Source organism: Magnusiomyces paraingens (assembly GCF_902498895.1).
Source record: "Magnusiomyces paraingens strain CBS 517.90 genome assembly, contig: contig1, whole genome shotgun sequence".
NCBI lineage: Eukaryota > Fungi > Ascomycota > Dipodascomycetes > Dipodascales > Dipodascaceae > Magnusiomyces > Magnusiomyces paraingens.
This window is the reverse complement of record NW_022474067.1, coordinates 4,970,236-4,992,862: the sequence shown is the minus strand read 5'-3', so window position 1 is coordinate 4,992,862 and position 22,627 is coordinate 4,970,236. Positions and strand designations below refer to the sequence as shown.

The 22,627-nt window shown below is 32.1% G+C and overlaps 3 protein-coding genes across 3 annotated transcripts; 1 reads left to right on the top strand and 2 right to left on the bottom strand.

The window, feature by feature from the left end:
* Positions 1–1,508: 1,508 nt before the first annotated feature.
* Positions 1,509–6,085, bottom strand: SAPINGB_P001515 (uncharacterized protein; the record flags this gene model as incomplete). Its single annotated transcript, XM_031996236.1, has 3 exons — positions 1,509–5,323; positions 5,395–5,477; positions 5,541–6,085. The coding sequence occupies 3 exons, from the start codon at positions 6,083–6,085 to the stop codon at positions 1,509–1,511; spliced, it is 4,443 nt and encodes a 1,480-aa protein (XP_031852127.1).
* A 5,557-nt stretch (positions 6,086–11,642) lies between these two features.
* Positions 11,643–12,395, top strand: SAPINGB_P001514 (uncharacterized protein; the record flags this gene model as incomplete). Its single annotated transcript, XM_031996235.1, has 1 exon — positions 11,643–12,395. One exon carries the CDS (start codon positions 11,643–11,645, stop codon positions 12,393–12,395), a length of 753 nt encoding a protein of 250 aa, XP_031852126.1.
* A 4,743-nt stretch (positions 12,396–17,138) lies between these two features.
* On the bottom strand, positions 17,139–20,809 carry SAPINGB_P001513 (uncharacterized protein; the record flags this gene model as incomplete). The annotated part of the gene is made up of 2 exons (XM_031996234.1): positions 17,139–20,353; positions 20,503–20,809. 2 exons carry the CDS (start codon positions 20,807–20,809, stop codon positions 17,139–17,141), a joined length of 3,522 nt encoding a protein of 1,173 aa, XP_031852125.1.
* Between the last annotated feature and the right edge of the window lie 1,818 nt (positions 20,810–22,627).

Sequence of the window (22,627 nt, the reverse complement as noted above, 5' to 3'; positions counted from 1 at the left end):
TAAAATTTCGGGGGGGGTTAATCTTTGACTTATTCAATTATTGTATTTTTTTATTTAATTCAGTTTAAAGGCCTTTTGTTATTATTGGTGTTGAAAATTTATCATCAAAGATTTTTGCTTTTCAATTATATCAATTTTACTGCTAAATTTCTAGTCTAGTCAAATGTGGGGTGATTGATAGACTGAAAAATTACTACTGCACGTAATAAATATAGCGCTCCATTATCATTCAATAAGCACTACCCAATATATATAATATTTTCAGGCAATCTCCTTGTCTTATATTTTTTCTATATATCTGACTTTTTTTTATTTTAAAAACTAGAAAATAAACAAAAAAAAAGCTCAGATTTCTAGTAAATTTTGTCTAGAGATGCTCTACTTTTTTTTTTTTTTTTTTTTCTGATCGGACTTTGGACCGCTAGCAAAAAAATCTTGTGATGAGTCAACAAACAAGACCAAAATTTGGGTTAGGGGAAAAGAAGGAAAAAAAAAAATTTTTTTGAAAAAAAAAAAAAAAAAAAAAAAATCCCCAGTCATTAACTTCGGTACCTTAACCTGTTCATCATGCAATAATAGATACTGGAAAATATTTGATTTATTTAATTTTTCAAAAGATTCATCTGTTTTAATTGGTTGAGATGAAAATCATTGCACTATTGACTTGATGAGTAGTAATGAAATAATATTAAAATAAAATATGCGTGATTCTTACATCTTAATTGCATGAAAAATTGTTTAGCGATGACTTCATTTCCCAAAAGGACTTTCTTCGGACCCCATACAATTAAACATCGGACTCGGTTAATTGCAACATTAGTTCCAACAACTGGGAAATCTACAAATGAACTTATTTTAATTTTTTTTTAAAAAGAAAATGAATAAAAAAGAAGAAATAACCTATAATTTACAGTTTTTTTTTTCATAGTAAGAATGGGGGGTTTAAACCTAATTAGTTTTTAAACCAGAATATTTCATACTCCCCTTTACCACTTACTGAAATTTTCCATCTATAAATGTATTTGCTCCATAAATGAATCCAAAATAATTTTATGACGTGACATATCAATTAATCCAAATAAGCTGTATAGTACCGTAGATTCTTTAAAAGAGCAATTATGACACTTAAAACTAAATAGTAGATAAAAATATTTTAAATTAAATAGTATTTTTTTCTTAATTTAAAACACGTTTTATACGGCGTCAATTTCTTGATACAAATTTCATACCAGATCAATGACCAGCGTTGCCCAAGCATTGCAGATTCTGGAATACGCGATGTGCGATGTGCGATGTGCGATGTGCGATGAGCGATGAGCGATGAGCAGCTTGCAGCAAACAGGTTAACAAAATTATCAAAAATATATAAACATCCCAGTACGTACATCTATATATTATCAGCTTATAAACAAGTTTGTATTATCAATATATAAATTACAATTATCCAATTAAATCAACATAAAAAACGACTAAAAAGTACATAAATATACAAAAAAAAATTACAATATTTAATCTTTCTTTTTCTTACCCCAGCTCTTGGGAACACGACCCAGCCAGTAAAAGAAATAGGCAAATGCCATATTAATAAAAGTAAAGGCAATCAACAAACCAAAGTTACGCCAAGCTTCAGACAATGGTGCAAAAATAGATTCAAGATAAGTGTCCGTTGACTTCATGGTACAGAACTGGCAATCTGTATAAGAGTCAGGATTATAGACTTTACCACCGGTTGCAGTTGCATAAGAGTCCAAAAATTCACCACAAGTCATATTGGAACTAAGCGTGTTCGCAAAATGAAGAAGCTCTTTGGTAGAGCACTTCACCTCAGAATGGGCAATACCAGTCGAAAGAAGAGCTGAAATGATATATGTGAAAGGCGAACACCGGTACATAAAAATCCAAAATCCTGGAAGTTGGTCCTTGGGAACAAGAACACCACACATGGAAAGTGCAACATTGAAAAGAACGTTGGAAATGTTAGATGCTGTTTCTTCAGCCATTGTAGCCACAGCCATGTACGAAAACGTAAGCATGTAGTAAAAGTACCAAAGAATCATCAAGAAAAACAGAGCACCACGCTCGTGAACTCCGTCAGTTGGGATAGCGTTGCGGTAAAAACCAACGGGATAGTAAAATGTGAAAAAGGTACCAAGAGCAGCAATGGTTTGCCAGGGAACCTCAGAAACAATCATGGAAGTAATAAAAGTGACCCAAGAATATGTTTTAGATGGCCTCTCACGAGTCTCGTAAAGCATACGTTGGAGTGCAAATGGTGTCATCATTTGTTCAACAAGAGGAGGGAACACCACAGTAATCATAAAAACTGCAAACATTTGATTCTGCAAGCCTTGCAAAGTATTCTTAGCCTTCCAAAAAGTAACACCAAGGAAAAATGGCGACGTGATACAAAGAATAAGTTTTGACCAAATGTACTGTGGATTACGCCATGTATGTTTCAACGAACGCTTAGATACAATGATGCACTGCTTCCAAATAGGCACAGCATAAGATTTTGCCATGCTCTTAGACTCACTCTTATCAGCATACATTGTGGATTCTTCGCGAAGAGCTTCAAGATCACGCTTCATGGCTTGATATTCATCAGAGTTGCGCCAAACCTCAAACCAGTCCTTATCAGAATGAGAACCAGGGGCAGCACCAATAACTTCAAGCATCCACTCGGCAGGGTTAGCATCTGGAGGACAAGGAGGAGCACCATGCTTGACAAAATAATTGACAAGAGTCTCAGCATTCTCACCAAGATCACCATAATAAACAGTTTGACCGCCTTTCTTTAAAAACAAGAGACGATCAAATTGCTGAAACAAAACGGCAGAAGGTTGATGGATAGTGCACAAAATTGCTTGGCCACTATGGGTAAGCTTCTTCATAAGAGAAACAATTGACCAAGCGGTTTGAGAGTCCAAACCAGAAGTAGGCTCATCAAGGAAAAGAAGTAATTCGGGTTTAGCAGCAAGTTCAACACCAATAGTAAGGCGCTTGCGCTGTTCAACGTTAAGACCTTCACCCGGAACACCAACAACAGCATCAGCATATTCTTCCATTTCCAAAATCTTGATAACCTCATTGACATAAGAAATTTTTTCAGCACGAGGGATCTCATCAGGCTGTCTAAGCAAAGCAGAAAACTCTAAAGCCTCACGAACTGTAGTAGTATCCAAGTGAACATCCTGTTGCTGAACATAACCAGTCTTGCGCTGGAAAGAACGGTCACGTTGGGAACCATTGACAAGCATGTCACCAGTTACTACACCCATAGTTACACGGTCAGCTAGAGTATCAAGCAAAGTTGTTTTACCTGCACCCGAAGAACCCATCAAGGCAGTCAAGGTACCAGGTTTGACCCAACCATCAACATGATCCAGTAATCTTCGAGGTTCACCCTTGATCTTAATATCGTAGCAAACATCTTGCCATTGGAAAATACCTTCTTGTTTTTGAAGCTTGATAGAACTTTGTACGCGAATAGCAGGAGTGTTTAGATTATTGTCATCAACCATTCCCTTTTCTAAAGTTTCCACATCACGAACTTTGGGCATTGGAGGCTTAACACCACGAGGGAAAACCAAAATTTCACCACGCGAGCGTTGACCCTTAACCAATTCAGAAAAGAGCATATAAAGACAGTAAAAGAATACACAAAAGCCAATAAGAATACCCAGATTGCGCCAGAGATGCGAAGGATAATATTTAAATGATTGAATAACGTAATCGTTTCCATAAACAATATTGCTTCCAGGAATAGAGCCAATTACAGTGCAAATTTTTAAATCTTGTGGTACATCCTCATAACCAGCACCACTAGGAATCATGGTGGAGCATTCAAAATTTACACTTCTAAATTCGTTAACCATGACTGCCTCAAAAACATAAGCAGTTGGATTCAAGTAATTGATCCAGCGAACCCACGGGTGCATATCAACAACAGGAATAACAAAACCAGTAGTGACGACAATAAGGAAAATGACCAATGCTGAGGGTGTTAATGCTTCAGATACTGTGCGGGTGACTGATGCAATTAGACGGAACAAAAATGATGAAGTCAGTGATGTCAGAAAAGAAAACAAGAAATAGGTGAAGAAAGCCGCTGGTGTACGCTTTAAATTGACCATAAAGTATAAGACCAAATTAAAAGCTAAAGATGTAAGAATCTTTCCTGGCATATCAACAATGAGAGAACTAATTGCTTCGGCAGAAGGACGGTAAAAGGCATAACGGTTATGTTTTTCAACAATAGGACGGATGGCATAAAGTGAAAAAACTTCAAGCAAAGAAGAAAGGGTATTGAAAAGAACAGAAAAGAAAAGAGCGGCTGAACGGGCGTAAAAAGAGCTGGTAGTCTTTGGTTGATTGTAGAAAATGGAACTGACAATAAGGGCAGCAATTGTATTACCGAAAATCGTTGTAAGGGTCATTGCGGGATCACCCTTTAGACGTTGGAAGCCGCGAGTGATACAAATCTTAATTTGCATCGGATATGAAATGAAGTAGGGGGAACTGGATGGGACATACTTTGCTTGTTGAGTAGTCTTAAACTCTTTGAATTTTTCTACGCCAGGACCACCAATGGGATGTTCATTATTCCATTCGTCAACTTCCTCAATAAGCTTCTTATATTGAGGGCTCTTGTGCCAGTACTCCTCAAACTCGTCAGGGGTTCGAGGCACAATATTTTCGAAACCTGGCTTGATAACACGTTCAGATGGTGAAGTAAGAGAAGTCAAAAAGTCACCAGTAGTTTGACGGTCAATACAAATGTAGCCCATGTCTTCAAAATACTTTTTCGCTTCATTTGTGGGACCAAAATAGATTTGGCGACCAAGATAAAGAACTGTAACTTTATCAAAAAGATCGTAAGCATCTTGCGATGCCTGGTAGAGTGAAACAAAAATTGAAGCACCACCGAGGTCCGCATCAATCTTTAAGGATTTGACGAAACTGAGAGCTGTGGCAGAATCGAGACCTCGCGTTGCATTATCCCAAGTTTGAATTGCAGCACCAGCCAAAACAACTTCGGCAATAGAAACACGCTTGCGCTCACCGCCAGATACACCTCTAATGAAATCATTACCGACTCGTGTGTTCATAGTGTGAAGAAGGCCAAACATGGTCATGACTACATCACGGGTATGAGTAGCATGCTGATCTCTAGAAACACCTGGAAGTCTATTTTCAGGTGTACGAGCCAAGGCAGCAAATTTTAGAGTATCGCCGACACTAAGATGAGGGAAATGGATTTCATTTTCAGCATTGTAGACAACCTCACCACGGTAATTTTTAACAACTTGATCAGGTGTAATGCCTAGAAAAAAAAAATAAAGTTAGAAGGATTAAAGTAGGAAAGACGAGTAAAAGCAAACTAATGGCACAAACCTTGATAATTTATGATTGAATCGTCAGTTACATGAAAGCCATAAGTGTCACAAGAGATGGTTTTCAATAAAGTAGAACATCCACTAAAAAGTATTAAATATTATTAAAAATTAGAAAAAGGAAAGATTAAAAAAAAAAAAACATACGCTCCAGGTCGGCCTAACACAACGCAAGTTTCGCCAGATTTAACAAGACCATTAAAATTTTTAAGAATTGTGACTTTCTCGCCTTTGCGTCGACGAATAAGATTTAAGTAATCATTTGCTCTTTGAATAATTGTGTTAAAGACAGTAGGTTGAAAAGATGTACCATCTGAGTATCCATATGCGCCTAAATTTTTAAACGAAACGCCAGCATTTAATTTGGGGTATTTTTCAGGATCCGAGTGTCTGATTTTAAGCATATGACGCGCCCAAGCACGGGGATTAAATTCAGGAGACAGGGGATCCAAAATGGGATTATCTGTGCTTAGGAACGGATTGAAGTTAGTAGGAATCGGGGCTAAAAGCTGAGATGTGTTTGTTTGAGTTCGCGTAAGCGTTGAAGTATGGGTATATTGGCGAGCAAGCTCGGTAATTGCTTCATTTTTTTCTGTGTCTGAGGGAGAATCACGATCAGAGGAAAACTCAATGTCTTTTTCAAAGTAAGGCTGGGGCGAGCCCAGTTCTTCTTTCGAATCGTCCTTACTCATAGGTTAATGTGCAAAGTATATGGAGATGCGAAAAAAAAGGTTAAAATGTTGATATAAAGAATAAAAAATAATAATCCTTAAGAGCGATTAGTGACATTATATATAAAATTAAATAAAAAGAGGTTTGCAACCAAAAAAAAAAAATAAAAATAAAAATAAATGCATACCGAAGATTTTTCTTAATATTTTTATTTATTTAAAACTGACGCAAGAAGATCACTGGAGTTAACGGACATTTCACGAAAGAGGAAACCCAAAACTCACAACAAACAGTAGCCGCACGGATATTCCTAACTCTCTTTCTCTGTCCTGCCTCAATGATCTATATATAAGGGTGTGTTTCTTGTATGGCCTTTTTTTTTTGTTAATTGGTTGAGAATCATATAAAAAAACACACGGAGTTAATAGGTCTAGATTCATATTAGGCGGAGAAAACAGCAACATTACGTTCAACTGACTTTTAGGTCTTCGAGGCGTAGATGCCTAGAACTCCCAAAATGGGTAGATATAAACGGCTAACAATCCACAAGTCACTCGCCCCGACAATTTCTCCAGTATCAATATTATATACTGTAGTACTAAGTACTACTAGTGGAATACTATACTAAACATCGGAGGAACTATTTGACCTTGTACGTAATCCCAGGATATTTCCTAAAACCTTGTTAAAATATCCTTCTCTGTTTAAAAAAATATTACAAATATTACAAATATTACAAATTATAAACTTTTTTTTTCTTTTGCTATCCTTTTTGATTCATTGAATCTCACCTAAAATTCAATTTGTAAGCTCAGGGAGTATCTGTCAATCTCTTTTTTATTTCTTCATTTTTTAAAAACATGAATAAATGTTTTTTTTTTTTTTTTTTTGAAAACAAAAAGGCATCATTAATTTCCTGTTTTGGTGAAGGTTTTAACTGTGATAAAAAATTAGGTTCATTGGTCCAAAAAGATAATTCTTTTCTCGAGAATTGTAACAACTTGTTACAAGATTCATGACTTCGTATTTCTAAAAAAATAATAAAATAAAATAAAACACTTACAAACGAAAGCATATAATTGCGTCAACTTGGAAAGTATGCCAAACCCCTGATCAATAATTCTTTAATCTGAATAATTTTATTGGCTGACATCTTCATTTTAAGAAATTAATCAAAGAAATCCACATTCACCATAACACTGGGATGCCTTTGCTGATAAAAAAAGTTTTGTAACAAAGTTGGAACGGAGAGAGCCGCTCAAGACTTTCAATATGGGTTAGCACAACCAAAATATGCTTACTGTAACAATAATAGTTAAACGAAATTATACTTTAAAGGTACTTGACTTTAGTTTTTCTGTCTCATTTGTATATCGGCACTATATCGGCACTATATCGGATCGTGTTACCGAAAAACTTGATAAACGTTAACAAATCCAAAATCTTGCAAGACTTTTTTTTACGATAAACAACGACTAACTTCTTCATTAATTATTGAAAACCTTGCTATTGGCGAACCCAACACAGTCCATGAAAAAAAAAAAAGCCATACAAGACAAAATTTCACAACGTGGAATTGACACAGAGACCCCGCTGCATATAATCACATTCTGCCCACCCTACTGATTTATACCAGATGTTCTCCATCTAATAATACCTTTTAATCCCTTTACGAATGACTCATATGACTTAAACCCAAGAACCTTTCAGAATGCAAGACTTAACAAAGATGAATTCTTTTAGCCGCCTAATTTTTGCTGAGGTTTCATCTCCATCTTAATGACCTATATTGACCAAGCCTTGGCGGATAAACTTCAATTAAAGACAATTCTTATATCCGCAAACTTTCAGAACTGACTTAATACCATATAAAAATGTTTAGTTTTTGTGAAGTTATTTTGTGGGATAATTGAAAAGGTTAAGTAATTTTTTTCTTTTTCAAATAAGAATATATCCCATTTAGGCATTTAGTTAATTTGTACGGTAGAGTGTTATCATAATGACCATGCTTTGCAAATAAATAGACACCCATAATCACACTAGGTATCTATTAGAGTGTTACGAAGGAAAATTCAAATCATTAATGCAGACCGTTATGCCTATTTAAAATGCAAAACATATCTCATTATCAAAACCTTAGTTTTTCAATGCTTAGAGACTTCAAAAAAATCAAGTATGAAAAAACTCTCATCAATGTTAAAAACATTTTATAGAAGAGCTTAAGGTCATATGTTTATCTCCATTTTAAACTGGAAATATAATAACTTAAAAAAAAAAAAAGAAAAAAACCAAGTAAAACAAAAGCAAATAATGAATTAGATTAATTTTGACGAAAGAAGAAAAGTGTGTTCATATACGTAACTCGTTTCCCCCAAAACTGCAATTAATTTTTTTATCATTAAACAAATGTGAGAAAAAAAACAATTCTGAGCTGTCACAAATCTAAACAATTGGATTTTTTATTTATTTTTTTAATTTTTTTTTTTTTTGAATAGACTGTTTAAAGTTGAAAAAAATGGATCCAAAAAAAATTCAAATTAAACCTGGTGATATCTATTATTCTATTAGGGACATTCATTAGTTCAAAGTTTCAGCACCACGCAAATACTTTACCAAAAACAAGATAAAAAAAAACAAGTTTTCACCTTTATTACATTTTCATCTACATTAAAAATTCATTACTAATTCCCAACATTAGAATTTCTGAATTTCCATACATTTTGATTAGATTGAAAACTTTTTCCATCTTATTTAAACATTTAAATATTTGAATTTTTGTATTCAATGTAGGTTTGTTGGTTTTTCCTTCAATTTACTTTTACCAGAATAATTAAATAAAAATTAAGAAAGAATTATATTTATATCTAAAAAATTATAGATTCAAAAATCAGTATAGCCTCTGGAAGGAAAAAAAAAAAAAAACCAAAGAATTTTGAATGAATTAGACATTCATTGAAGTAAAATATTACTAAATATTACTGCCTAATTTGTAACAAAATAAAATCCTAAAGATTTTTTTATGTCACCTTTTTATGTTACACTTTTTTAATTTGTATTTTATTTGTAATACAATTTGATATTACATTTTTGTGTTACAAAATTAAATACCATATGTATTACAATACTGTAAATGGTCACATGTTAATTATGTTCTGTAAAATACACTACACTGAAATATTCTTAGAAAGAAATATGAAAAAATGAGTGCGCACAGTGGTACGCAAAAACTACAAAAAGAAACGAAAATAAGCATACTCCCCTTTAGAAAAAATAATGTAAGCGCCACATTGTACAATAAACGCAAGTATGTAAACATTTGTTACATTTTATGTTACAATTATTATGCAAAAAAAATTTTTTTTTTCACTGTTTACCACTTTTTAATTTATTGCAACAAAGACAAATTTTTGTTTCAAAGCTATTTGAGTGGAACTAAAAGTAAAATATTTGAAAAAAATAATTAAAAAAAAATTTTTTATAAAAAAAAAAAATACTGAAAATTATTCTTAAGCTTAGAAGTTAGTCGCTTGTGAAATTTTATTATGCAATGTGACTTAGATTTGGTTTATTCTAATAAAAGGAAACACCGAGGGATGCCGATTTGTCACAATTTGACCTGAGACCAGGTCAGTTGACTCGTTTGGAAAGAGTCTGCGGGAGCTAAGTTTGGCGCATGCTCTATTTTTTTTTTTTTTTTTTTTTTTTTTGCAATGCTTACATCTTTTTTAAGATATATTTCCAAATTTTCAAATTTTCAAATTTTCAAAATGTCCAAAATGTAAAAAAAAAAAAAAAAAAAAAAAAAAGGAAAGGGATAAAGGGATAATTATCCTAAGACCTTCATAGGTTTTTTTTTTTTTCTTCATATTCTCCTTTTTCAAGTGCGCACACACCAAACACTTTGCTCTTACCGGAAAAAGATTGAAATGCGAGATTCTTGAAACGGGATATGATGATCTAAAAAGAAAAAACCAAAAACGGTTGACAATTTGAAGAGAGTAGGCTGAACCACATAGTCTCTTTGTTGATATTTTTTTGAATCATGATTCTTGACAGTAGTATAAGTTTATTGATACTGATACTGATATTGGCATTGGTATTATAATATCATATGGCAAGATTGAAGAGTAGAATTGAACGGTTCTAGAAAAAAGTCATTTGATACTAGAAGCCCTTATTGTAATTATAAATTTATTGAAGACATTTCTGTATATTTCTTTGCAGATCTTTTCTTTGAAAAGTTTGCGCACAAGACCGCTTTTCCATTTTGACGTTGATTAAACGTTGAAAAAAATTTTTTTTTTTTTTTTCAATTTCAACTAGGTTTGTCGTTTTAATAGTAAAGGTGGCAATGATCATTTTCTGGAGTCCGTAGGACCCGCGGATTGGACCGAAGTGTTCCATTTTTACATGTTGATATACTGGAAACTCAACTACCATTAACTAGGACAGGGACCAAACCATTATATAGAGAGATATCACAATTGGGCCTGAACCATTCCCAAAATGGTTATCCTGGGATCCCTCCCAAAAAAAAAAAAAAAAAAAAAAAAAAATATCTAAAAACGGTTTACCGAAACTTAAATTTTATATGGCAAAAAACGAAGACTTGAAAAAAAAAATACTTTTTGACTCAGGATTTTAAACAGATGCCGAATTAAAAGTAAATCATACAGGTAGCTAAAAAAAACAAAAAAAACAAAATTTAAATATCTCATGGCTTTTTCAAGATTAACTCATTAATAAAGATTCCTGAAAGCATTGACTGGCCAAGCCAAACAAACACTACTTGACTTTTGGCGCTTAAGTTTGCTCCACTTCATTACTTTTCCATCATAACGGTTGTAGACCAGTACAGGCTTTTGGACTCATCTCATTGCCGCGGGACCAGTATAAAATAAGTGACTTGAAACTATTTATTTTATTATTTTATTTGTTTAATATATATATATATATATATAATTTTTTTTGGTGATATTATAAAATATTCTAGATAATTGTAGATATTGCTACCGTTGGTTCTGGGGCAATTGCAATTTCTTTGAACCATAATTCCATAAAGAGCTTTGACTGAATTATTTGGTTATAACCATCAGTTATTTATTTTCTATTTATTCAGGCAATACTACCATCCGTAGTACGCACAATAATAGTGCGCACCACCAGCTTTAGGGAGGCGTGAGTGAGAGCAGCAGCAGCAGCAGCAGTAGTAATAGCCAGCTGGTATGGGGAGGGGATACCATTTTGGGATACACCCGGGTGCTGCTAACTGTGGAGCTGCGCACAACACAACAAAAATGGCGAAATATTCAACCTCCAAAAATGATTTCTATAAAAGTTCCCAATATTCCTATTTTTTTTTTTTTTTTTTTTTTTTTTTTTTCTTTTGAAATTTCTTTAAACCAAGTCAAACCATTCATCTAACTATCTACACTCCTTTAATATTGATACGATATTGACTCCACGCTCCTTTTAACTTATTTTTATATTTAATTTTTTTTTTTTTTTTTGCCCAACTCCATTACATTCCTTTAACTTTTTTTTAAAAAAAAAATATATATATATAAACATTTAAAAATGAAGTTCTCTACCTCAATGATTGTTGCCTTTGCAGCCAACTCGGTTCTTGCCCAGACAATTTACTCCACCATTGTCCACACCCTAATCTTGACTGAGCCTGGTACTATCATTTCAACTTACACCAATGATGTTGTCCCTATCTCCACCATTTCAACTCAATCTTCTGTTGAGGCTGCCGCTACTACTTCTTCAGCTTCAACTACTTCTACCCTCTCTTCTTCGGCTGAGCCTACTACTTCTTCGGTTATCTCTTCTACCATTACATCTTCTTCTTCTTTCACTTTCACCTCTACTGTCACCTCTACCGTTAGCAGACCTTCCACCTCTTCAGCTGTGAAGTCCACCTCTACTCCAGCTTCTTCCGTGGTTTACTCTACCACTTTCCCTGTCTCTACTTCTGGAGCCGATACCACTAACTACATTGTTCCTCAGAATGAGTCCGAGCCTGTCACCATCAGAATCACTAAGACTGTTGTTTCTACCACTTTGCCTGTCTCCTCTTCTCTGCCTGCTTCTTCGGATGTGGCTGTTGCTCAGAACTCCACAGCCCCCATCACTACTACCATTGTCTCTTCTCAACCCACCGTTAATGCTACCGCTACTACCCCATCTGTCTCTCGTGTTTCTTCTTCAGCTGCTTCGAGCACTTCTCCTGCGCCCGTCTCAACCAACGGTGCCTCTTCCTCTGGTGCTGGTGCCAGTATGGTTGGAGGTGCTGTTGCCGTTGCTTTGATGGCTGCTTTCCTTTAAACAAATCATTAGCTTGATTTGTAAAAAAGTTTTTTTTTTTTTTTTTTTTTTTTAACTTATTAACTTATTTTTTTTGATAAAAAATACCTGATGGCGTTATGACTTAAAATTTCAATTACCTTTTCCCTCAATTTTCTTTTTTTCTTTTTTTTCTTTTAGATTCTTTCTAAGTTTATTGGCTTTATTTTCATGGTTATTATTCTCTGTTTGGTTTTGTTTACTTTTATGAAAACTTTCCTCATTAAGGTTTCTGCACAAAACCTGGCCATTTCAAGTTTGATTTTCTTACTATTTTGAAAAAAAAAAAAAAACCTTTGCTCAGATATCACATTGTCTCTATGGTAGAATACCATGTGTGTTTTAATGAATAGCACACTACCCTCTTTTAGTACTCGTCACGAGATCGTGATTGATCGAGCCATTTTTTTTTTTTTTTAAAAAAATGAGCAGTCAAACTTCAGATTGGCTACGGTCAGATTCATTCAGATGATATGAATCTTTATTGGTTGTTAGAAAACCCTTGGTGTGTCGAAGCTTTCTCGATTTTGAGGAGGGTTTCATTATTTACCTTACAGTTGAAGATGAAAGAATTTAAGCTTTTGTTTTAGATGTGAGAAGCTATGTCAATATTATTGCTTTCAATAATTTGATGATAGTTTTATTCCTTTTGAAACTTTTGCTGCTGCTACTGCCGCTCAATGTTATGATTTTATATAAAAAAGTTGTGTTTCTTTTTCTTTTTGTTTTTGTATCTTTACAATAAATTGATTAAATTTTGGTGAAAAAAAAAAATAAATAAATTAAATAAAAAAAAAAAGCTGTTCCCATCTTATATTTTGTTGCGGGGTTAAAACCATTATTTTAAGAATGAAAATAAACAAATAAACAAATGATCATTTGTTTATTTACTTTTCTGCTTGAAATCAAATATTATAATAATTATTTAAGTTTAAAAAATAAATCTTTAAGGTTTTAAAATGTCATTTTTTTTTTCTAATGTTTATACTTTAATAGTACTAATCCAATCCTTAAAAAATATCACAGCTTAAATCTGTAGTTTAAAGTCATGTATTTAATATCTATGCTAATATTATTAGCATTCCAATGTAATTTTTTATTTTTCAAATTCGATTGCACAACTACCACCCATCCAATCACTCGCAAAAAAACCAATTCTATCTTAATTTCCTATAGTCATAGAACAAATGTTGTACTGCATTTTTGTTTATAGAATCATTTACCTAACTGTTTCATGGTTCTATTAATTCATTCATTGAAAAATAAAAAAAAAAAAAACAATCGTATCATATCAATAATTTTTTTTTTACATCAGGTATATATCCACCTTGGTTTATACACATTTCAAATTATGGCCTCAATTATGTACATCGTTTAATTATAAAGATAATACTTCTTCAAAATCTTAGCATTTTACTTTTGTAAATCTTTAAAAGTTTAGAATAGTAAGAAAAAAATAAAACGAAAACCGTCAATTGCGTTTTTTTTTTTCTTTTCTTTTAAAAGTATTTACTAGAAATCTGTAGTTCTTTTGAACAAATCCCAATTTTTTTTTTTTTTTTTTTTTTTTTGGCGAGGTTAGCTTATTCAATGGACTCGGTTCTCGCTTATTTGCGGTCCGAACTTCCAGCAACAGAAAATTTCATAGTTCAGGCCTTGCTCAAATTCCAAATCTAAGAGCAATAAGCGCCAGCTAAAATTTGGAATTGAAAAAAAAAAAAAAAAAAAAAAAAAAAATTGAGCTCCCAAAAGGGAAGGACAGTTTTTTTTTGTTTTGTTTTGGGCAAAATGAATTCCTATTACAGTATCACGCATACTGATAATGCTTACATAACTTTTATATTGGATTAAAAATCATTGTTATTTTTTTTTGGGTTCCACAGCAACCTTTTTTGTTACATTATTACCTTGTAATTTAAATTACAAATATTTTGTTAAATTAAAAAGTTAACTATATTTAAATTTAAATTTAAATTAAAATTAAAATTAAAATTAAAACCTTCTTGCTTTAAAATTATTACCAAATTCCTAATTAAACGTTATGTAGTAGAAGAATTATATGGCTACAAGCTACATATATGTATGCCATGCAAAATAAGTACAATGATTATTATCAGTAATAATAATGTTTGTATTATTATTTGCACTTTATTTAATATCTTTTTATCTTAAGAAATAGGTTACTCTCCATTGGCTTAAGTATTTAAACAGTGCAAACTGTAGCTTTGGACCATACATCCAAAAAAAAAAAAAAAAAAAAAAAAAAAAAAGGGGGGATCAGCTTGCAGCCATATTATTTTTTTTTTTGGTTTATTGCCTTGTTCTCTTTTGCAGCAGAAATTTTCAAGCTTGTGTAAAGGGCCTCGCTCTAACACTCTTTGGGAACAAAAGAAAAAAAAAATTATCTGGAAAAAAACGAGGGTCAGAATTTAATTAAAATTAAATACGTGTAATATCACAATAAAATTGACACTAATAGCTTCTTTCTGTCTTTTTGTTCTTGAGAATAAAGAAAACCTCACCAATATTTGTTGGCCAATCATGAATTCATTTATCTAAAGAAAGCCTCCTTTGATCCCTCGTATTATAAATCTCCACCAGCTTCTATATATATATATATATATATATATTTACCAATTCAATTGAATGAGGTTCCAAAATATCAGGATATTCTCATATATTAAAAGTATTAGGAAACAATGCCTTATTCCATTTTCTCAGCTCCTCCTCCTTGATTTACCCTAGGGTTAGAGACTATTAACTGGCTCACTTATTTAGGAATTAGTTAAACAAAAAGGGGCTTTACCAGAATATCTTTGATTGAAAGTAAGAATAATAAGAATAATAATATTTTTCATACAATGAATCTTCCATCTACAAAACAGCTGCATTAACCCAATATTTATTAACTGATATACTCTCGTGTTAAAAGAAATTATACTGGTACAATTTATTACACACAGCCGCTCTAAATTAATATATTACCTATTCAGTACATTGATTATCTTGTAATATTTTTAATTTCCAAAACAGGATGATGGTGATCTCTTGAGATTATGAAGTGAAAAAAAAAATATATATATATAGAATGATGAATTAATTTACAAATTTATTTTAAAATGAATTTTGAATACCGTGATATTTGTTAATATTAAAAAAAAAAAACATAACCCTCTATGCTTAAGTACAAAATTAAAAAAAAGTTCCAGGTCTTCATACTATTAAGGTGACCAGCAGTACTTCAGTCTTCATTGACCTTAATAAAAACTACGAATAACATTCTCCCTACCTGGTGTCTTTTTTTTTTTTTTTTATCTTATCATTTTCATACGGATAATATGATAACAACTTCTCCTCCATGAATTTATTTTCCTTTTTTTTTTTTTTTCTTTCTTTCTTTCTTTCTTTCTTTCTTTCTTTCTTTCTTTCTTTCTTTCTTTCTTTCTTTCTTTCTTTCTTTCTTACTTTCTTTCTTTCTCAATACTACAATAATAAAAATAAAAATGGAGGCGTGTGCATCTCTCATATTGACAGATAACGTATATGGGAAACAAACGCCTTCGTGTCACCTCAACCCTTCAAAATAAGAAATTGACAGCTGAATGTCACAACTTTCCTTTAATGATTAAAAACATGCGGGATGACATCAGGATCCGAGCTGTCAAAATTCTAAAACCATGAAGGCACATGAACAATTTTTTTTTTTTTTTTTTTTTTTCACTTGAGTTAGTTAGTGCCTAGTTAACCTTGATATTAACATTTTATAAAATTTCAATTAAAAATTAACTAATTAGTTTAACACTAGTTTATTTTAGTAATAAAATTGACGATAATCATAAGATAACTATTTTATTTTTATTTTATAAAACAATATTTGTTTATACACTAAATAGTTGTTTACGATTTCAAAAAAAAAAAAAGTGATATAATTTACAAATAAATTTTCCACTCTCCGTAATAATTAATTTGTTCCATTTTCTTTCAATTTTACGTTATTATTCTTTTTAAATACTAGTTTTTTTTTAACTATCATTTATTATTATTAGTTCTTGTATTTTAAGTTAATCAATGCATAAAAACCCAAATATTGATAAAGACAGGTTTTTTTTTTTTTTTTTTTTTTTTTCGTTATTATGTTTCAACTTTGTTTATAAATGAAAAAAAAATATGATTTCTAAATCTTCCATAGTATGTTATATTTTTGAATATTGGACTAGAATTCTTCTTTTTGGATGTTATTAACTTAAGATGAAAAAAAAAAAATATCAATAAATTTATCATGATACGCTGATCACTAGCAATTGTATTTTATTTATCAACATATATATATATATTTCATTGAAAATAACAAATTTCATTTTAAAAAGTTCTTAATAACTTCAATTTATGGAAAGTTTCTAAAATGAAACAAAAAAAAAAAATAACTTTTAAAAGTATTTTAAATAGAAACCATTACAGTGAGACAATGCCATGCTTTCACTTAAAGGCGATTGATTTAATGGTGGTTTCAAATATTAAAAATTTTTTTTTCTTTCTTTCTATTTTTGACAGTAAAAAATATAAATAAAACTATTAAATAATTCTCTATTATACAATGTAAATCAATTTAAATGTTGTATATCTTCATTATAGTAAATCAAGGGTTTGACGTAAAATACTTAGTGCTGTCAGAATCATGCTTTTTCAATTCCATCTTCCACTGAATAAAATGAAGCATTTGCATCGCTAGACATTCCAGTAGCATTTGTACGAGTTACAAACATTTTTTGAAGCTTTGGGGAGTATCAAGTCATCAATTTCTTGAAACATTTGTCTTTCAACATGTCCAGGAATCTCATCTGCTTTGTTGGTACTAGGATTTGCTATTCTTCCGCTAGTCTCAGATGGCTGTGAAAAAGATATGCTAGAATCTGTATGTTTTAAGACACCCTGATTAGGCTGACTGATTTGCTTGGTGAATGGGAAATCATCATCTTCATATTGAGCTGAATCTGCAAATGGGTCTCTGAGTAATGCGTATTGGTTTTCCTCAGCATTAGAGTTTATTAAGTTGTTATGTGTATCTGACACAAAAGAACCTGCCGAGTTTTTATTGCCATGAGAGACTGGAGCATTCCCCAAGTTTTGTAATTGAGATGATGATGATGGTAATGATGATGAGGGTGATGAAACTGCTGAAAAGGGTCTTGAGTAATTAGATCTGTTAGTGGTTGAATGCTGCGGAATAGATTCCAGGCCAGAACCACTGAAAGAGCTTCGATAGCTATTTCTATTTGCAAACGAAGCTGAGTCTATGGTCACATTGTTTTCGTCACCGAAAGATGCTTGCTGTGGAGTAACAGTTGAAGCGGGGGCGCCGCTTAAAGAAGCACGGACTGTTTTGGGATTCACTGATCGTTGTTTAACATTGTTCATTAAATCACCGGTACCTTCACTCCCGCTCAAGTTGCTGTGATCATTGTAATTATCACTTTCGCTACTTCTACTGCTGCTACCAATGACGGGGTCTGTATTATGATAGCTTTTAAAAACTTTACTGTTTTGGCTCGTTGCGCTGAGTCTCGAAAGGTTCTCAGAATCGACATCTTGATTATTTTTTTGTAAATTTTTTCTTTTAGAAGACAACCCAACTGAGCCAAGCATTAATAAGCCTCGTTTCCACCCACCGATTTTTTCATTTTTTGAATCCATTTCGGAAGGAAGAACCATTGATGATGATGATGCTGTTGCTGTTGCTGTTGCTGTTACAGGAACATTATTATTTTGAGACTCCAAGTCGTGAACAAATGAAAAACCTCTATCGTTGCTTGCATCATCTTGATCGCAAGGGTTTGACACAGGCGTTTCTGTTATAGAAATGAGTGCTTTGCTGGTTGAATCAACAGGGGGGGTTGGTACAGTACCAGGGGGTTGATTTGCTTCTCCCGCTGTAATAAAACCTTTTGGACTTTGGGGTGTTGTGTTTGATGGCTCTGAAGAAGCATAACTGGAATATTCAGCAGATAACTTTTCGGCACGATTATCATATTTAAGGAGGTTCCGGCTACTTTGTTCAGCCTTAAGACGCTTCTTTTCCATTTTTTCCATTTTCTTTCGTTCGCGTCTTTTCCGAAGCTTATTCCCACAAGTCATGTTTATTAGACCCATAATAGCATTTGTGAAAATCAAAAGGGCCAAAACAATAGCAAGAACAGCTTGAATAACGATTAGAGCCATTCCAACTCCAGTGACTGCAATTCGATTAATATCTAGTTGAACAGTAAATATCAAGAGAAAGACGAGGGATATAACACGGACAATTTGGATAGAAAGATTAATTCCATTTCCCATTTTAGTATTGAATGGTAAGGCAATTGCAAAAAATGCGCATAAAAGAACATCAATGACCAACTGTCCAATGATTTGAACCAAGCCATTTCCATAACCTAATGCAAGAAAGGCATTACGACCAAATGAAGCCAAAAAAACAGGAATAAAAGACCACCAAAATTTTACTTTAAATTGGTCATAAAATAGGCCATATTTCCGAATCCAAGGTTTATGAAGAAACAAAAATTCAAGTCCATTGGTCTCACGACGAGCTCTATGGGCGAGGAAACAAATACGAGCAGCATACAACAAAAGAATAAGACTAAAGATTCCAAGAGTAAGACCAGCCAATAGCTTTGTACCCCAAGAATCACCAATCTTAAATTGATAGAGACAGTAAAGAACCCAAACACCATAAAGAAGAGTGGTAATTCGAACCAGGGTTGAGCCTAAAAAGATCCAATAACGCTGACGAAATCCTTCAAAACGAGAGGGGTGTTTAGTTCTTAAACACCAAATTTCAAGAAAAAGTTTAAAAGACAAAATGGAAGCAATGCAAATGGCAACTATTATAGCCCACCAAATTAGTAAAGTCATGAATGTATTGGTGTCAGGAATTGAAAGCGACTCCATGTATGATTTGATTCCTGTGACAATGGAAACGTATTTTTTTTCGCTTTGTGAACTTGTAGAAATTGTTGTATTAGAGGAGGATGACGAATTAGTGGAATCAGAAGCTGTAGTAATGTTTGCAGTGGCCCTATTGAACAAATCGGTTGATATTGAAACACCTGCGTCATCAAGCCACTTTTTCACTAACCGTCGTGTTGTTTCGGTTGCATTTGATGAATCTGTAGTGTTGGACAATAAGCTCTCTGTTGTCATATCAACATTAGTTTGATTTCCGAATATTAAAGTTGTTTCCTGAAGTCTGGTATAGTTTGAAGCGGTTAAATTTCCTCCAGTTCTTGAACGGAAATCGTCAATTGAATTTTGCATACCGGCCCAGGTAATGGCACCAGTCGACCAGCCCATATTTTGAGTAAAGTTGCGATAAGCTTTAGGGTAATTTACAGAGTACATTCCGGAAATTGCGATTGACTGCAGTACTGAAAAAAATTCAACAAAGCCTGGCGCATGAAACCCACCGGAAGCTATATTTGTTCCAGGGCCCGAAGTAGGAGCAGCGGCATTTGCACCTCCTGCAACAGTATGGCCCTCAGCACCAGTAACTGGAATGTGGGGGAGTGTGGTTCCAGCACTACTGGAGGCACTGTTTGCAGCACTAGAGACCCCAGAAATCACCAAAGCTGCGGCTGCAAGGCCGATTGTAAGAAATTTAACTGCAGCGATATCAGTTGATACACCGTTAGAAATGGATGAAGAAAAACATCCAATATTTTGGGAAGGATTCGATGCATTATAAAGTTGGATAGTGACGGTACCTTCTATATCAGGGACTTTGTACGCCACCGTAGATATTGCTTCTGTGTAATTAGAGGGTACATTGTGAACACCTGAGGTGATGATATTTCCTTCGGAAATGGGACATAGTTCTGAGATTTTTTCATCGCATAAGTTTACGCGTTCGTTTAAAAGTCTGTTACCGTAGGCAAATATTTGTATATATGCTAGATAAAAGTTAGAAAAGAATAGAATAAAAAAAAAAAAAAAGAAAAACAGGGCAAAGATTGATATTTCGAAAAAGATAAAATATGGAAGGGAACAATTATGACGAATTTAATGGTGGTAGGTGAAAAAAAAAAAATAAACAACTTACCGATAATGGAGACAGTTTCCGTGGAAGTTCCCTCCACGTAATATGTGACATTGTTTGTATATCTATCGAAAATAAAGGTGAAATTTGATACATGGATGATGCTGGAATCATTTTCGGAGCATGGGTATGCACCCACAGTTTTAAGAGTATCTGCACTGACTATTGACGTAAGGAAAGAGAGGAATGTGATTATAAGGATTGGTAGTGAAAGAAAGTTGGAGTGTCTAGGAGGTCGTATTGACGGGTTGAATATAGGGTGTAGTGGCGAGAGGTGGGTTTTTTTTGGTCTTAAGCGAAACTTTTGCATTATATATATATATAGACAATAATAGTCAAAAATAGTAGAGGTCTTTGCTGAATTTATATTTGATATATATATATATATTGACTAATGTTTTAATACTCAAAGAGAAAGTAAAAAGAGAGCGAAAAAAAAAAAAAGAGAATCAGGAATAAAGAGACATTTGGGATTTCAAAGTCTTTTGAGATAAGACCTAATGATGATTTGAATGGTGAAAACGATTAGTGAGAGCAAAGCTAAAGAAAGAAAAAAAGTAAACAAAAAAAAAAAAAGAAGAAGAAGAAGAAGAAAAAGAAGAAGAAGAAGTAAAAAAAAATATATATATAAGAAAAGAAAGTAAGAAAGAAAGAAAAAAAAAAGGAGAATTTTGGGGGTAAAAAATTAATCTGTTTAAGCCAAGCAGGAAATTAATTTTTTTTTTTTTTTTTTTTTTTAAATTTTTAAATTTTTAAATTTTTAAATTTTTAAATTTTTTATGTAGAAAGCTAAAATGTTAACCCGAAAAGTGATGTACAGTATCTATAATATGTACTAGAAATAAAAAGAAAATTAGGCAAACATAATAAAATAAAATAAAATAAAATAAAATAAAATAAAATATAAAATAATAATAAAAATAAACAACCAACATGGAAAGTAAAAAAAAAAAATAAAATAAAATAACGAATTTTCAAATAGTTCACCTCAAGATTTTTTTTTTTTTTTTTTTTTTTTCTTTCTTTCTTTCTTTCTCTTTTATCAGTAAATAACCGAAGTTTGTACCTTTTTTTTTTATTTTTATTTTTATTTCGGATCAATAGATTATTTATTTCTTCATTTAAAAGGTTCTTTTATATCTTGTTGTAAATTCCGGATTTTCTTTTTTTTTATTTATTTATTTATTTATTTACTTTTTTTTTTTTTTTTTTCTTTCATCCTACTGTACAAGTAATAAATTATTATTAGTCAACATCTCGCGAATACGGTATGCGATTGTCCGTCTTGGAGCAGTTGTAGAATGCATAGGTTTTTGATACTAAACTGACGCTAAGCCCTTAGAGAAATGAAAATTTAGCTAAATTATGAAAAAAAATAAAAAAAAAAAAAAAAGAAAAGGATAAGTCTAGGGGGAAGCAAGCCATGGTTCAGGTCCAATGGGTCTTCATGAGCAAGATTTTAAGCTAATGGAAGAAAATGAAATTCTGATTTTATCCTTAATGTTGTATTATATTTATTATAATTATATTTATTATAATTATATTTATTATAATAATAATAAATATCACTTTCTTTCTTATTAATATTGCTATGAACCTAAGTAATATTACTTAGGTTCATATATTATTATATATATACAACCAAACTTCAGTTCTCCTGTTATTTATTTATTTATGTTTTTTTTTTTTTTTTTTTTTAATTAGAGAAAATTACTTCTATATAGGTCTTCATAAGCGTTTCAACAGAAAAAAAAAAAAAAATTCTATTACCACTGGTGTGGCTCACAAAAAACTTTTCCTTTCACCATATAGAAAAAAAAAAAACCCCGATGAATTTCCAAATATTGCCAATTTGTGATAAAAGACTTTTAAATATTTTAATATTACATAGACATTATATATATATATATATATACATTGAGGGTTATGGTAATTACTACTATGATTAACAATTCTTCTTAAAATCGTCTGATCTACGTATTATGCCATTATTATATATTTCTTTTTCTTATTTAATGTGTTTTCTCAAAAAAAAAAAAAAAAAAAAATCTAGGTTTAAGTTAATATAAAAAAAAAATATTTAGGACATATGTACAAGCAGGAATTTATATATATTTTTTTTTCTATT